Consider the following 17,271-nt stretch of genomic DNA (forward strand, 5'->3'; position numbering starts at 1 on the left):
AGTTGTTGCTATTACTGCCTACTCTTACTCTAATACAGCCACCACCACCACCTCTTCTACCAAGCTCATTAAAAGAGATTGCCTTCCAGACTGGAAGACCAGCATATTGGAAGACATATTAAGCATAGCATGATTTAAGTGTGTATGTTACGTGATATGGTTTGAACATGAGACATGTCTATGAAAAATATCTGTACATGATGAGGACTTATTCTAAAGGTGATTTCAGTACATATGACCTAGAGCAGGGTTGTAGGTGCCAGTAGGGAAATCAAAAGGAAATGAGTGCAGGGTTTAGGATGACTCAGGTTTGTTTGTGGTTTACATGGTATTTGTGACTCCGTTTACCAAAGTATTCTCCAGTGGACTAATGATAGCTCTTGAGGCAATAAAGTAAGTGAATATATGTTGAATTTGAAAATTTAGGTGACGCCTGGGTGGCTCAGTTGGTTGGGCAGCTGCCTTCAGCTCAGGTCATGATCCCGGCGTCCTGGGATCGAGTCCCACATCGGGCTCCTTGCTTGGCAGGGACCCTGCTTCTCCCTCTGCCTCTGCCTGTCACTCTGTCTGCCTGTGCTCACTCTCGCTCCTCTGTCTTTTACAAATAAATAAATAAAATCTTTAAAAAAAGAAAAGAAAATTTAGAAGACATCATGGTAAGTGACTGGATATATGAGTCCAAAACTGACCTCTCCCAAGTGGAGGTAATCTAATATCTCTAATGTCTCATCACTAGAAACCCTTGAATGGTTTGGTATTAGAAACAGTGGTTATAGATTAAATCACTTGGTATAAAATGAGAAGGTGAGAATTCAGCAACCCCACCAAAATCCAAAGGAAGTGAAGTTGGAATGTAGGACCAAAGGAAACTGATATAGACATTTTTGAGAAATGTAAGTGACAGGTGGGTGCATTCATGAAAAATTTGTGAAAGTGGAAGACTGGAAAAGCTTCTTCTGGTAGTTGGAGATGACATTTAATCCATTTATTTTTTAGAGTATCCACAATAAATCTCAAGACAAAGAAGTTACATAAATATTTAAGTAGAGATTGCCACTTGAATTGTCTTGTCTTGTAATGTTTTTTTCTGGTTTTAATGGGTAATGCTGGCCTAATGGAATGAGTTGGCAATTATTCCCTTCTCTTTAATATTCTAGGAGAGTTTTGTAGAATTGGTACTCTCTTTTTTCTTAAGTATTTGGTAGAATTCACCAGTGGAACTGTCTGGACCTAGAATTTGCTTTATGGGAAAATTAGATAGAACTGTGAGTTCTATTTCTTTAATAGATATAGTGTTATTCATTTTATCTGTTATTTCTTGAGGGGGCTCTGGTAGTTTGTGTTTTTCAGGAAATTTGTCCATTGATAAAAAATTGTTCAATTTTGTGGTAATAAGTTGTATATAATATTCCCTTATTATTCTTTTAATGTCTACATAGTCTGTAGTAATGTTTCCTCTCTCCTGATATTGATCATTCATTGATATCATTCCTCTTATTGGTAATTCGTATTTTTTCTCTTTTGCCTGATTAGTCGGGTCAGACGTTTATAAAATGTATTGTTCTTTTCAAAGAAGAAGTTTTTTTTTCATTGGGTTTTTTCTTTTATTTTTCTGTTTGCTACTTCATTGATTTTTCACTTTGATTTTGTACATCTTTTGCTTACTTTGCATTTAATTTGCTATTTTTCTAGTTTTTTTAAATGGAAGCTGAATCACTTATGTGAGAACTGTTTTTTTTTTTAACCATAAGTATATGTGTTTTGTGCTAAAGGTTTCCCTTTAAACACTGCTTTAGCTGTAATTTACAATTATTTACATACTGTGTTTTCATTTGTATTCAGTTCATAATGGTTTTTAATTTCTTTTTTGTTACTTCTTAAACCCATGAATTACTCAGAAGTACAGTCTCTCAAATCTTGGGAATTCTTCAGATATATGTTATTGATTTCTAATTTAATTCCATTGTTATCAGAGAATATACTTTATATGATATGAGTCTGCTAAATTTATTGCAGCTTGGTCTTTTGACCCAAAATATGCTGTTTGTGTAAATTTATATTTTGTCGTGTTTGAATGGAATGTTTTATAAATGTCTTAGGTCATAGTCAATCTTTTTCATATCTTCTGGTTTTCTACCTCCTTGTTTATCAGTTGTTGAGGAGGAATGTTGAAATCTGTTTATAATTGTGGGTTTATATTTTTCTCATTTTAGTTCTTAGTTTTTGCTTCATGTATTTTAAATCACTGTTATTCAGTTCCTAAACAATTGGAATGGTTATGGCCTCTCAGTGAAATGTTCTGTTATCAGATCATTTCATATCATGTCAGTGGAATGAGCTGATAGATCTGTTATCTATCCCTAGTAGTATTTTTTGTTCTAAAATCTGTTTTGTCTGATTTGATGTCCTTTTCTACAGAAGTCTTCTGGGTCATTTCTGGGTCAGTTCCGTTTAATTTCTTTATTCATTATGGGTGATATTTTCCCGATTTTTTTTGTAGGTCTGCTAATTTTGAATTAAATACCAGCTGTGATAAATTTTACCCTGTTGTGTTCTAGTCTATAAATATTTTAATGCATTGTTTTGTGATACAGTTAAGTTACTTAGAAATAGTTTGATCCATAGGGATCCTGCTTTTTAAGTGTGTTAGGTAGAGGGCGCCTGGGTGGCTCATTGGGTTAAGCTCCAGCTCTTGGTTTTGGCTCAGTTCTTGATCTCAGGTTCTGGAGATCAAGCTCTGTGCTCAGCATGGATTCTGCTTGAGATTCCCTCTCCCTCTTTTTCTGCCCCATTCCCTTGCTTGTGCGTGTGCCCATGTGCACTCGCTCTCTCGCTCTCTCTCAAATAAATAAATAAACATCTTAAAAACAAAACAAGTTTGGTAGGTAGGACCAGAGCAACATTTAGTTTCAGGCTAATTATTCCCCCCTAGGGAGGCAAAACCCTTCTAAGTACTTTACCTAGTGCTCCATGAATTATGAGTTGGTTTTTTTTTTTTTGTTTTGTTTTGATTTTTGTTTTTTTGCCTTGGCATTTGAGCTCTGGGTATTGTTCCTTGTAATTTGGAGGGATAATTCTTTTACTGGCTTCAGGTTGTTGGTTTGTTTGTTTGTTTGTTTGTTTTAAACACATGGGTTGATGAGTACTCAGCTAAAAGACTATGGATCACACAGAAGCTCTGTTACTTTCCATCACTCTCCATTCTTCTGCTGTGCCCTATGAACCTGGCAGCCTTGCTCTCACTGTTCTCCACGCTGTTGTCTGTACTTCAGGAGACCTCAGTGTTCCTCCCGGGGTACTCCTGCTGCTCTGGAGCATGCAGATTTCTTGAGGCAGTGAGCTGGGGTAATAGTTTGTGTCACCATTTTTTTCTCATCCTTCAGGGATCGTTGTCTTTCATTCTTGATGTTTACAGTCTTGAAAATAATTTTTTCCATCCATCTGTTTTAAATATTATTTGTGTATAAGGGTAAATCCGGCCTCTTACTTTATCTTGGTTGGAAGTTAAAGTACTCTGATTCTTGAATTTGATTTTTTAAAAATGCTGTGTTACATTTTTGCATCTCATTTTTCTACCCCTTTCTGGTTTCCAATATTTGTGGTCATGTGTCCTAGAATCTTGTGTATATGGTTTGCAAGGTTGGGCTGACCCTGTATTCACCAGTCACTGTGTTCTGGCACTGTGGTAGGTGTTATAAATAGAACAGAAAGATTACTAAGACCAGTGGCCTAACCTCGAAGAACTCCAGTCTGGGGAGGTTTTGCAATGTTATGGAGTTACACAGTGGAATCAGGTTAACCAAATCTCGTTTAAATTGTTTTTATAAAGCACTTTTTCATGTGTCTGTTGGCCATCTGAATGTCTTCTTTGCAGAAACGTCTGTTCATGTCCTCTGCCCATTTCTTGATTGGATTATTTGTTCTTTGGGTGTTGAGTTTGCTAAGTTCTTTATAGATTTTGGACACTAACCCTTTATCTGATATGTCATTTGCAAATATCTTCTCCCATTCTGTCAGTTGTCTTTTGGTTTTGTTAACTGTTCCTTTGCTGTGCAAAAGCTTTTGATCTTGATGAAATCCCAGTAGTTCATTTTTGCCCTTACTTCCCTTGCCTTTCACCAGAGAAACTTCTAATGGCTAAATCACATTGTACCTGCTACAAAAAGTAGTCTAGCTACAGGCTGGCTGATGGTACTTCTAACTTAGAGGTTTAATTCACAAATCTACGGAGAGCTTTTGATACCAATTTGAAATTGAGTTTGAGTTCATAAAATAAGAATTGGCACTGAGGGGACGCCTGGGTGGCGCAGTTGGTTCAACGACTGCCTCCGGCTCAGGGCGTGATCCTGGAGTCCCGGGATCGAGTCCCACATCAGGCTCCCAGCTCCATGGGGAGTCTGCTTCGCTCTCTGACCTTCTCCTCGCTCATTCTCTCTCTCACTGTCTCTCTCTCTCAAATAAATAAAAAAAAAAAAAAAAAAAAAGAATTGGCACTGAGAAGAAAAGTAGTTTGTGTCTTTTGATTGTCTTAAAAGTATTTATTATACAACATTCCAATATATTTAAAATTAGGTACTTTTTTATTAGTGTTGATTGAAATTAAACTTTTTATTAAGGCACAGAAAGCTCCTGACTTTAGAGAGTCAATATGTGGAATAATAGGGAAAAGTACGTCATAGCTTGAGTTCAGTGACAATAGCATGTTATTCTCACAAGTTTTTGAGGTGTTGCTAGGAATTTTCCCAATCAAAATGGAAAAATCATTAATTATAATTTATATTACCATTTTCCCCATATCATTGATGTAAGGAAAAATTAAATATAAGCATGTTTGAGTAAAAATCAATTTGCATATTGTTAGCATAAAAAATGCAAAAGTGATTTTGAGGATGGAAAGTTGGCCAGAGCGGTGTTAAGAAAATTTTAGAGAGAAAATAGCTGAATGAGGGAAATGTCTTTTTTGCCTTTTTCTGATTTTTGAGAGTATAGATTAATGCATAAATTTATGCATACTTATGTTTAACTTACCTTATTAATAAAATGAAAAGGTGTTGGTCATGAGGCGCCTGGGTGGCTCAGTCATTTTTGATTGTTTGTCTTGGGCTCTGGTCATGATCTCTGAGTCCTGGGGTCAAGCCCCGCATTGGGCTATCTATTCAGTGGGGAATCTGCACTTGCTCACATGTGCCCTCGCTTTCAAATAAGTAATAAAATCTTAAAAAAAAAAGAAAAGGTATTGGTGGTAATGATTGTCTTTTCAAGGAATCATTTGAAATAAACAAAACTCTACTGGGCAAAGTTAATAAACTTGCTAAGATTCCAGACTATATATTAGTAACTCTTTTACTAATACAAAATATTGAAGTTTTTCTTTTTTGTATATAGTGCAAGGTAATTTCTCTATCTCATAATAAAATCAAATGGAACACTTTAATACCTTCTTCATGATAAAATTGACATTGTGGTTTTGTTTTTATTATGTTTGTATTTAAAAGTTAGGTATCTCCGGGCGCCTGGGTGGCTCAGTGGGTTAAGCCGCTGCCTTCGGCTCAGGTCATGATCTCGGGGTCCTGGGATCGAGTCCCGCATCGGGCTCTCTGCTCAGCAGGGAGCCTGCTTCCTCCTCTCTCTCTGCCTGCCTCTCTGCCTACTTGTAATCTCTCTCTGTCAAATAAATAAATAAAATCTTTAAAAAAAAAAAAAAAAAAAAAAAAAAAGTTAGGTATCTCCGAACCCAAATATCTCTATTCTTTAATTCAGGTAGTTATTTAAGTTTATTCTTTTTCTGAAAGTGTAATACCTTTACCTCACATGGTGCTGTGAAAAATAAAGTAACGTACATTCATGTTCCTTAATATTCTTTTGTGGTATATTTTGGATTCTTCTTTTAAAAATAATTAGATGCAGATGTATTTAAATTAAAAAACTAAATTAAAATTTAGTTGATGATATATAAATACCTTCTTTTTATTTTTTATTTTATTTTATTTTATTTTTTTTAATACCTTCTTTTTATACTTCTGCACTGCCACATTTGCTTTTGACTCATTAAGATATATATTAAGTAAGAGATCGCTTTTATGATATATCATTTAGAATGCAAATTATTTTGAAGCTGAAGAATATTGAAAATAAAACAGAACCAACTAAATCGTCTGAATTATTTACAGGCCAGGGGCTTAAAGGTGCACTACTCCAGCACAAATATTAAATTATGAAATGGGAATTTCAGTTTGCCATAAATCTGTCTGCCATAACAGCTTAAAATAAAATAGTTTTACCCATCTAAAGCAACATCAATTTGCCAGTCAGTGCTTCATGTATCAAAGAGTGTGCTGTGAAAATATCAATATCATTGGTTAATATAAATGAAATTAATTTTTAAAGCTGGGCTAAAGGTTGACATCTGAAAAATTGCATTACTTTGCAGAAGAGAAATTTCTGTCTTCTAGTGAAATTTCAGGTCATGAGGGCAAGTAATTTTCACAATCTTCAATGGGAGCCAGTGAAATATGAACTTCATTGTCACCTAGCCCCAAAGCGATAAGATAAAATGAGCTGATACATCATTTGCTGTGGTTTTATCATCTCCCTCAGTAATTGGAAGAGAAAACATAAGAGTGTATGTGTTTGTGTGCTCCCCTCTTGCCCCTCCCAGCTGCCCCATCATCCACACCCAGGCTAAAACCATTTTAGCCCAATCAATACAGAGGTCACGTAGCATTTTATTTATATATTTTTAATTTTTCATACTGACTAAACTGCCAAGTAGAACATTAGAGTAATGAATATGTTTAATTGAATTTGTCACCCATGAAAATGCTAAGGAGAATACTGTACTACATCATAGTACCTAGTAAGCAGGAGGAAATTTACTATATAGAAGGAAAAAAATTAAATAACTCATAATTAATTTAATAGGTAATTTCCTTTCATATTCATAACTTTCTTACTTTTGCTATCATTGTTCTGCTCTTTTCAAAGTTTGGAGACATTCTGCATATTCATGGATAATATTTAATAGCAAAATTACTATTGTAAAGTTTTAATCAACCAACTATATATCATTTTTAAATTCAATAAGACCTCTAAGTTTTACTTAAGAATTTATCTTTGAAAACTTAAAAGTTCTGTGGTAGGTGATGAAGTAAATCCATAAGCCAACTAGAATACAGTATTATTAGAATAAATTCTGAGTTTTTGAATAAACTCGTAAGTGCCATGCTTTGATAATAAATTTCAGAGAAAATTGTATGCAGCAAAATCCAAAAACTATGTTAATAACAGCATAGTAAACTTTAAAATACTTGATTAAAATTACTTTCTACTAGTTTGTTAACATTGCAGTTGGTATAAATAAAATTTGTAAATTTATCTAGTGATGAGTTGCTATTAGAATATTTTTCAGTGTGTTTTCATTTTAGATATATTTCAAATATTTATGTTTTCTCAAATTAATGTATAATCTTTGTGACTAATTTATAATTGCTTTTCATGAAAGTGGAATATGAATATTTTCTTGACTTTCCTTCCAGTGGTGTCATCGCATAATTGATAGAATGGTTGGCTTATGTTTTGTATATTAAGTTTGAAACATTTTTCATGATGTTAAATATATTCCATATATTTTATAAAAAAGTTTTGTTACAAAATTGTAAGTATACTTGGTGATATATATTATCTGATTTTACTTTTATTATCAAATTCTTCAGAAATCAATATGGAATTGTCTCAGAGTAAACCCTCCAAAACCTAAAAAAACAAACAAACAAAAAAACCCCTCCAAAACCTGACAAATATGTGGGACTAGTGTTTGCAATGCTAGTCTTAAACATTAAGAAAGAGAGTATTTTAAAAAGCCTTTTACTGATTTTTATATACAAACACCTATTTCTATTTTTGAGGTAAAAGATTTTATCATTTTTATATTTTTCCCTTTAAAATTTTAAAAAAACATTTTAAATTTACTGAGGGTAGTTTGTATAGTTTTTGAAAACAAAACTTTTTTTCTTTACTTAAATGAAGCAAATATGACTTTGTTTTTAGAGACTACTTAAAAATTCTTTTAAAGCTTGATATTCAAGAAAATTATGCAATTGGGCAATAAATAGATTTCTATTTCTCTCAGAGGATGAGCAAACAGAAGAAAGTTTTATTTGAATAAATTCATAAGCTTTTCAAAATAAATGATTAAAAGGAAAGTGGAAAAAATGATTTCCTTTAAGCCAATAAATGCAACAGGGTGAAGAAGTTTTTATATGTATTCACAGTACATTATTTGAAAGATAGAAGAAATTATTGTGTGTATCATTTGGGAAAAATAATATATCCCTTTTCAGAAGGCTCAATTTTTAGGTAAAAATTTTAAAGATATGTTTGATATTTTTAATGTAAAGAAATGGTATATACACTTGATGAATGTGTATGTGTGTATATTTAAAATTAAGTGCTGATTTCTTTCTTTCCTCTCTTATCTCAACATTTTAATTAAATATCCTTGTTAAACAAATTATTAAAAATAAAGTTGAATTTACTTTTACTATTAATACTAACCTTATTAAAACAAGGTGATAAACATTCAAAGAGTCTGTGGGCTTAAGCTTTCAAGCTATTCTAGACTTGGGGTCATAACTGCAGAGCAATGATAATGATACGGTTTCCATAGCAACTGATTCATTGGAGGGCTAGACCTCTGTCTAGGGTGCTGTCAGTGTATGTAGAGTTTCAGCGAACAGAAAGTCCCAAAGAAGGGTCTGCTTCTACCTAATCCAGTTTTAATTGAACTCTAGAGACTTTGAAGTGAAGCCTCAGACCAGGAATATACTATTCCAATAAGAAATAAACCTCTTGCTTAGCTAGGCCTCAGCTGCATTTCAGTACTGACACCTTTTCCTAATGAATACCTTAAAGAAATGTTATTACATCAATTTCAGCTACTACTTGTATTACTTAAAAGATTTTTTGTTTCATTTTAACCCAGCTGTCTTGACCGTAAGTATAGAATTTCATTTGTTAATTCTCTTTAAGTCAGGCTAGTTTTTTGTGTGTGATTTTAATTTTCGATACGTATGGCAATTTTATATAATTTTGTCTTCTCTCCTCCTGTTTCTTTTTCTCTCACTTTCAACACAATAGACCAAATTATATTTAATTTGAAAGCACACTACTGTCATACCTTCAGTATGATACCTGATTTATATCGGTTTGAAAACATATAAAACAATGGTGGGTATTATTTATGGATGTATATGTACTAATAGTGTAAAAACTGACATGGAAATGATGAAGCTTAAAACAAGAATAGTGATTTGCTCTCACAAAGAAGGAAAATGAGATTAGGAAGAGTTATATATGGGAATGTCAATACCTCTAAAATGCTTTATTTTTTTAAAGATATGCAATAAGATGGGAAAATGTGAGGATTTTATATGGTTGAGTAATGGGTACATGGGGTTTATGTCATTTTCTGCAGTTGTGAAGATGATTTGGTAATAAAACATTTTAAAGAAGCATCCCACTTTTAAGTCAGTTTTTTAATAACTATGCTGTTTAAAGGTATGGGATATAAATTGAATTTTTTATTAGAAAACCTTCAGTACATTAAAAATCTTATAGTATTGTTTTAGTATGCATGTTTTTATTAATAATTGAAGTATCTTTGAATATAATTAAATGTTTAGTTGCATGGCCATGATCTTATAGTGACTGAACCCACCATTATGAGCAACAGGTTTTATTATATAGCTTTATAGATATAAAAGGTAGAATTTTCAGGTTAGTGTGTGATATCCTTAGCATATCATAGACCTTAGAGGAGTCTTTGTTATTTGTATTCTTTGATTTCCTTCTTTCACCTATAACCCAAGGACAGGAAGACAAATGTAGTTGATGAAGATTCTGATAAGTTGAGTTATAGTTTAACAAATATTTAAGCCCTTTACAAATGTGACAATGTGGAATGTATATTGTAACCTTTGTATTTTTGTATTGGAGAATATGGAAGTAGGCTGGACTCTGCCACTAACTTCCCAAGGGACTTTGTATTAACTATTTAATTGGTCTGGCTCTCATTCTCCTTACTAACAATTGGATACTAGGTTGGAGTCTAAGTGTTACAGAACATATACTAGATTGTCTCCTACTTGGTAAGTCTAGGGTGGCAAATTCAAATGCCAACAGGAACTGGACAGTTAATAGTAAATGAATGAATGAGTAGAGACTGTGCCAAAATGATGGGTGTATGTCAGTTGTTACCATGTGGCAGATAGATCTAGGTTTGACAGATGCCCTAGTTTTTCTGAGAAACCAGAAATCTCAATACTTTGTTAAAATGTCATATGGTCCAAACAAAATGAATTTGGGCCATATATTGAGCTTAGGTTGCTATTCACTGACTCATGTAATCATTCAAAAAATCTGCTTTTTGTCAGACATTGTTCTAGACAATGGAAATAGAGTATACTAAAAGTCTTCGTTCTGGTAGAACTAATACTCTAATATTTTAGTGCTGAATAGAGACAATGGACAAGCAAGCTGATAATAATTTCAAGTAATGATAAGTGTTGTGAAGGAAATCTGATGAGTTTGAGGTGGTTATGGAAGAAGTAGGGTTTAGATCCAGTGGCTTCTCTGAGTTGGTGACATTGGAGCAAAAATCTAATGTGAGAATCAGCTAATTATGTGAGGATTTGGGAGAACATTTGAGTCAGACGAGAAAGTATCTGTGAAGGCCCCTAAAAGGAATGAATTGGGCTCATCAGCGAGTCTCAGATGTAAGGCATTATAAATAATTATAAAGAGTGTCAGTGTTTATTATGCATGTAGTGGGATGGTCATTAAATGCATGAATGATGTGATCTGATTTATATTTTAAAATTCTATTAAAAGTTTTTTTTCTTTGGCTCCTCTGGTCATAGTAGATTCTGCTCTGGTAAGATAGAGAGACCAAGAGAGACCAAGTAGGAGGCACTGTAGGCTCTGGAGGCTTGGGCCTACTGGTCATGGTGAGAGACCATGTATATGTAGCCTCTGCCTGGGTGGCTCAGTTGGTTGGGCAGCTGCCTTCGGCTCGGGTCATGATCCCGGCGTCCTGGGATCGAGTCCCGCATCGGGCTCCTTGCTCGGCGGGGAGCCTGCTTCTCCCTCTGCCTCTGCCTGCCTCTCTGTCTGCCTGTGCTCGCTCTCTCTCTGACAAATAAATAAATAAAATCTTTAAAAAAAAATCTTGAGAGTAAGACTTACAGTTTTATTCTTTCTTTTCCTGTTCATTTCTCCTGATCTTATTTATGCAGGTATTGGCTGAATGAAAATAGATGTCTGTATCACCAGTTTTAAAACTAAAAGTTTGTTTGGTCCTTAGAACTTTTGTTTTGTTTTTCAAAAAACACTGAGACTTGGAGTTATTCTTTTGTTTTTAGATCCTTAGTGCCAAAAATAGAATTCGTAGAAAAATCTAAATACATACTTAGTGAATTAAATAAGGTAGGTTTTTTTTTACCAAAGAAATTGCATTTTTACATTGAGGAATATAGATTTTTTGGTATTTAAAATCTAGAATATGGAAATGAATATAGAAAAAGAAAGTTCTTGTGGGATAAATTCTTCTCATTATTTTTTCCTCTCCTTGCTTATCCCATCTTTGTCCCTACCTTTCAATATCATAATCACATGTCATTCCATTTGAATTTTTTAATGGTGGTTACTTTTGAGAAAGAGATATCTTAATTATTTGCTTTCAGGGATTTTCATTAGGTTTTGATAGTAAATGCATCTCATTTTCTTTATTAAATTAATAATAGGTGAAGTACTTATGTAAGAAATGCCACATCTGGTTTTCCTTTAACACCTTCATAATTAAGCTTTTGAAATGAACTTTTTAAAAAACAAAACTTGAATAACAAAGCAGCAAAGTGGCTTAGGACTAAAGACAGGATTACTTTGAGTTGGCAAAGCATTCTAAGCTACTGCGTCTGTCACATGGGATGACAAGAATTGTAACAAGTTACTCTGACAACCACCTACTCCATAGAGAGATTATGTTGAGTTCATTTGCAGGTTTGTGTTTAGCCTAGCTGACAAAATGATACTTAACCTCTTATACAGTCAGTCTTTGTGCTTTCTGAATGAGTGACTGTTGGCTTAACAGTGACCTTAAAATGTGATTTTTTTTTGAAGTTATGAACCTGAAGATATATAATTTTTTGTTTTATTAAAAAACAGACATACATCACTGTATTAGTTAAAGAATACATCATGATGGTTTCTTGTACATATATTGTGAAATGATTACCACAATATGTTTATTCATCTCCTCATATAGATATAATTTTTTTTAAAAAAGAAAAAGGGGAAATTTCTCCTTGCAATGAGAACTCTTAGGATTTGCTCTAAATATATATTTTAAAGCATATAAAAGGTACTTCTGCAATAGAAACTTAAAAAAAAGAAAACAAACAAAAAAAACCCACAAAACAAATACTAAGCAAAAAGCAGAGTCAGACCTCTAAATACAGAGAACAAACTGAGGGTTGCCAGAGGGGAGGGATGGGGCTGGGCAAAATGGGTGAAGGGGATTGGGAGGTACAGGCTTCCAGTTAAGAAATGAATGAGTCAGAGGAATAAAAGGCACAGCATTAGGAATGCAGTCAATAATACTGTAATAGCAATATAATAGGACAGATGGTAGCTACACTTAACAGTGAACATAGCATAATGTGTAAACTTGTCAAATCACTAAGTTATACACCTGAAACTAAGGTAACATTGTGTTTCAACTGTACTTAAACAAAACCTGATAAAAACCTCACATAACATAAAAAATATATTTCTGAGTACATTAAATTTGTATTATATGAAACTGAATTGTATATGTGATCTATAAGCACGTAGGGCATTCTTCTGAAGTTTTCCTTCTTTTTATCTAAAACTTAACTTTCCATAACAGGATTCAAAACCTGATCACTAAATAGTGAAATTTGTATTTCCTAAAAAGCAACAGATTACATCAGGGCTTTTATTTTTTTTTTAAGATTTTTTTAAAAATTCATTTACTTGACAGAGATCACAAGTAGGCAGAGAGGCAGACAGAGAGAGGAGAGGAAGCAGGTTCCCCACTGAGCAGAGAGCCTGATGTGGGGCTCAATCCCAGAACCCTGGGATCATGACCTGAGCTGAAGGCAGAGGCTTTAACCCACTGAGCCACTCAGGTGCCGCACATCAGTGCTTTTATATGCCCCAAATATATTTCTAAATAGATGTTTTATAATTTTGCTCTGCTTTTTCATTGTTTCCTTTATGTAAGTTGCAGTCTGTTTTCTTAGTCTCCCTCCAAATTATTTTCCTAACTTTTTGCAGTTTTTAGAAATTATTTTTCTTAATAGGGTATTTTCTGTTTTATTCAGGGGAAAAAACAAAAAGAAAAAATGAAACTGTTGTTACTTACTTGGGCTTATTTTTTTCCTCACTAGATCCTGGCATATACAGATGGGCTGCATGGAAAATGGCTATTCACAGAGATACGATCAATCTTTTCTCGTCGTTATCTTTTGCAAAATACAGCTTTGGAGATCTTTATGGCAAACAGAGGTAATATGTTTCAGAAGTATATTGTTATAAAGCTAACCTCCACCTCTTTCAGATTTTATTTTTGAACATACCGTATTGTTTCCATTTAGATAGTAATTTGTAGTCTACTCTCTGCCATACTGACCTCATTTTTGAACCACATGCATTTTCATGGTTTTTTTTTCCCCATTTGGTCATTCTTAGAATTATTTGTAGTAGTTTTAGTTTTCTGGCCATATTACAGATTAGTGAAAAGTTTTCTAAATATGGCGAATAACTATTTAGTCAGTTGGGGAATTTTGATGTTCTCAGTATTGCTCTGATGCTTAAACTCCTTCTGGAAGGTGGATGCATTTATAGAGGGGAGAGGGTAATCAAATAATTGATACACTTATTCAATCTTTAGTCTAATCTATTGCCATTTATAAAGGGACCATCAGAAAATGGTACTCAAGTGTCCTGGTTGCTTTGTATTACATCATTCTTGAAAGAACTAAAATTCGATTTGTGGGTTTAAAATGGAAGTTGCTGAAATTCATTAAGACAAATAGGAGAGACAAGGTGAACTTGAAGTAAAAGCATTGGTGGGTATGAGTGGAGGCATACCAGGGAGAATATATAAAACCTAGTGACTTATAGTACATACTCCTTATACATAAGTAGATTGAAGTTTTATTTTCTCTTTCTATAATCTACACATTGTCATTTAAAAAAATCTACACTAAGTAAGATATATTCCATATACACATTATTTTCCCTTTATGGAGTGAAGTGTCTTTTTAGAATACAGATTTCTTTAGATGGAGATGTATCTTCCCTTCCTATTTGGTCGTCTCCCCTGTACGTACCTCTTTTTCCCAATGTAAACATTATTCTTCCAGGCAAATAATCAAGTGAATGTTTCACTCTTTAGTTCAGCCTGCATTGTCACTGTCCCAAAGGGGTTTTGTTACAGTCTTACAGTATTTATTACTTGCTCATCCTCGTTCATATTTTACTCCTTTAAAATTTCTTATGCATCCCTGGTTTTGTGTGTTTTTCTTTCGCCTTTCCTTCATGACCTTTGTTTCTGCCATAAAATTATGATAGTTTTTCTGTTGTAGTTTTTTTCCCCCTATATTCAATGTAATAATGGATATATAGGAATAGCTTATTAAAAAGGTATGTTGGATATGTATATATGACACCTTAGTGAATGATCATGTCCTTATTTACCTGAAACATGCTGGTAATGCCAGTATTTAAAACTATACCAGAGTAATAGATTTTTTCTGAAGAATTTTTTTTAAATTGGGTAGAGAAAAGGGATCATTTTCTAGATGAGTACATAGTGGTTATGATGGTAAAATTATAATACAATTAAAATTTTAAGACTGTCCAAATTGATACCTTCTAAATTCTCTCCCATGATTTTGAATTTATTTTCGTATTTCTTAAGAAGATCAAAAATTTATAGATGATTAATAAATTAACATTCATGTACTAAATATGTATTGTGTATTGGTTGTGTTTCTTGATAGTCTCAAATTGTGTTATTATTGACGTAGAGATGATTAGAAAACATATAAATTTGATTATTAACTATAGAGGAAAAGTTTTCCTTTTAGGTCACACATTGTTCTGGATTATGTGAACATACAAATTATTAAACATAAAAATTGTAAAGAGAATAATTTTTAAACTTCATCATTGGAAATAAATATGTGACAATTTAGTACTTATATCTATAGTATCTTTGGTGTTAGACTGTTAAATATGTAAAGTTAAAACTTTAAATATTTATAGAAACTCCAGATATATATGTTTAACTTGCTAAAATTCAATTTTGTAAATTCAAAATGTAGTTAATCTCAGCTTCATGTCACATTAATGCAACAACAGTTTTTAGAATTTCTGACAGTGTTTGGAGAAGGAACTATCTGTGGCTAAGGTATTTATAAATAAAATGATTATTACCTATGGTTATTAATACTAAAACTTGGTATGCACTATAATAAAAGTAACATGGCAGGAATTTTATACCTGAAATTAGAGTAGATATTTTATTAGACCAAGAAGTCAGTTTTCCAAGAAGGAAGTTATGTTGTGTTCTAACTTTTAAAAATGATTTTTCATAGTTGCTGTAATGTTCAACTTCCCAGACCCTGCAACAGTAAAGAAAGTGGTTAATTATCTACCTCGTGTTGGTATTGGAACCAGTTTTGGTTTACCTCAAACCAGGTACTGTTTTATATGAGAAAAATTTGGAAAATAATCTGTATTAGTATTTTTTCTTACTTAATTTTCTTACTTATTTTAAACTCCTTCTGTTTTATATTTCATATTAAATGATTATTAATGCATCATTTTGAGTCAACTGAACTTCTGTTTGAAAAAACTAGAAAAAGAGGAACAAATGTAAACTAGAATAGGTTGAAAGAAGAAAATAATAAAGGCCGAACATTAATAAAAATGTAAGCAAAAACAATAAATAAAAATCAATGCAATGAAAATTTGTTTCTCTGAAAAGATTAATAAATATAATAAATATATATATAAAACTTACGAAGAAAAAGAAGACACAAATTGCGAGTATCAAGGATGAAAGAGGGGACATCACAACAGGTCTTACAGATATTTAAAGGAAAATAAGGATATGTTATGAACAAATTTGTGTTCCTTAGACAAGTTAGATGAAATGGACAAATTTCCATCCAATAGATAACCTTAATACCTCTACAGGAGAAATTGAATTTGTAATTAAAAGTCTTCTGACAGAGATAATTCCTAGCTCAAATGGTTTCATTGGCAAATTCTATGAAATATTAAATGAAGAAATATACCATTTTTAAGCAAACTGTTACAGAAAATGGAAAAGAAAGACAAATGTTTAAAGTTATTCTATGAGGGCAGCATTATCTGAATTCAAAATCCACAGAAAAGCATTACCAGGAAGGGAAACTACTGATCATCTTGATTAGAAAAAAAGAAATAAAAGTTTCCTATCAAGTCTTCCATTCATAGGCTGCTTGAATGTCTGCATGACATGGAAGCTGACTTTCCCAGAGTAAGTGATTCAAAAGAGAATGAGGCAGAAGCCCCAGTGTCTTTTTATGACCTACCTGTGATGGGTCGAGTAGGTTGTCAATTCTGCTGCATTATATTTGTTATAATGTAGTCAGTCATTAAATATACCCCAGGGTCCTGGATCGAGCCCTGCATCGGGCTTTCTGCTCAGCAGGGAGCCTGCTTCCTCCTCTCTCTCTGCCTGCTTCTCTGTGATCTCCGTCTGTCAAATAAATAATTAAATAAAATCTTTTAAAAAAAAAAGTTTATTGTGGAAATCCAGGTGATATGTGATGCTGATAGCGCAGTTAAAGAGAGACATCCTTGTTTAGAAATTTTGAGAGCATACAATTTGTGTGACTTGGAGACTAGTTAGATAATGGAGGATGACAAGAGAGGGAGGTGTCTAGTGTGTCTTGCCAAGTTTTAGTTTAAGTTGCTGAATAGCATCTACTGAGATTGGGAACACTGGAGAAGGAATAGTTGTATATCTGTCCCCCCAAGTTTGGGGTCGAGGTTGTGAAGATGAGGTGATGGACAAAATATGAGAAATTTAGTTTTAGATCTGTTGAGACTGAAAGCCCTGAGTGATGTCGGTACTGAAATACTGAATAGGCAGTTGGAGCTCAAAAGAAAGATATAATAATTGGGAAACAGTGTTGA

At 33.2% G+C, this 17,271-nt stretch overlaps 1 protein-coding gene across 4 annotated transcripts in view; it reads left to right on the forward strand.

The window, feature by feature from the left end:
* LRBA (LPS responsive beige-like anchor protein) overlaps positions 1–17,271 on the forward strand; it is a 731,946-nt gene that overhangs the window by 514,072 nt on the left and 200,603 nt on the right. For all 4 annotated transcript variants that reach the window (XM_044224882.1, XM_044224884.1, XM_044224883.1 and 1 more), the window contains 2 exons: positions 13,467–13,584; positions 15,681–15,783. In XM_044224882.1, coding sequence (XP_044080817.1) covers positions 13,467–13,584; positions 15,681–15,783 — 221 coding nt within the window. The remainder of the gene's footprint in view (positions 1–13,466; positions 13,585–15,680; positions 15,784–17,271) is intronic.

Source organism: Neovison vison, chromosome 11, assembly GCF_020171115.1.
Source record: "Neovison vison isolate M4711 chromosome 11, ASM_NN_V1, whole genome shotgun sequence".
In the NCBI taxonomy this organism is placed as follows: domain Eukaryota; kingdom Metazoa; phylum Chordata; class Mammalia; order Carnivora; family Mustelidae; genus Neogale; species Neogale vison.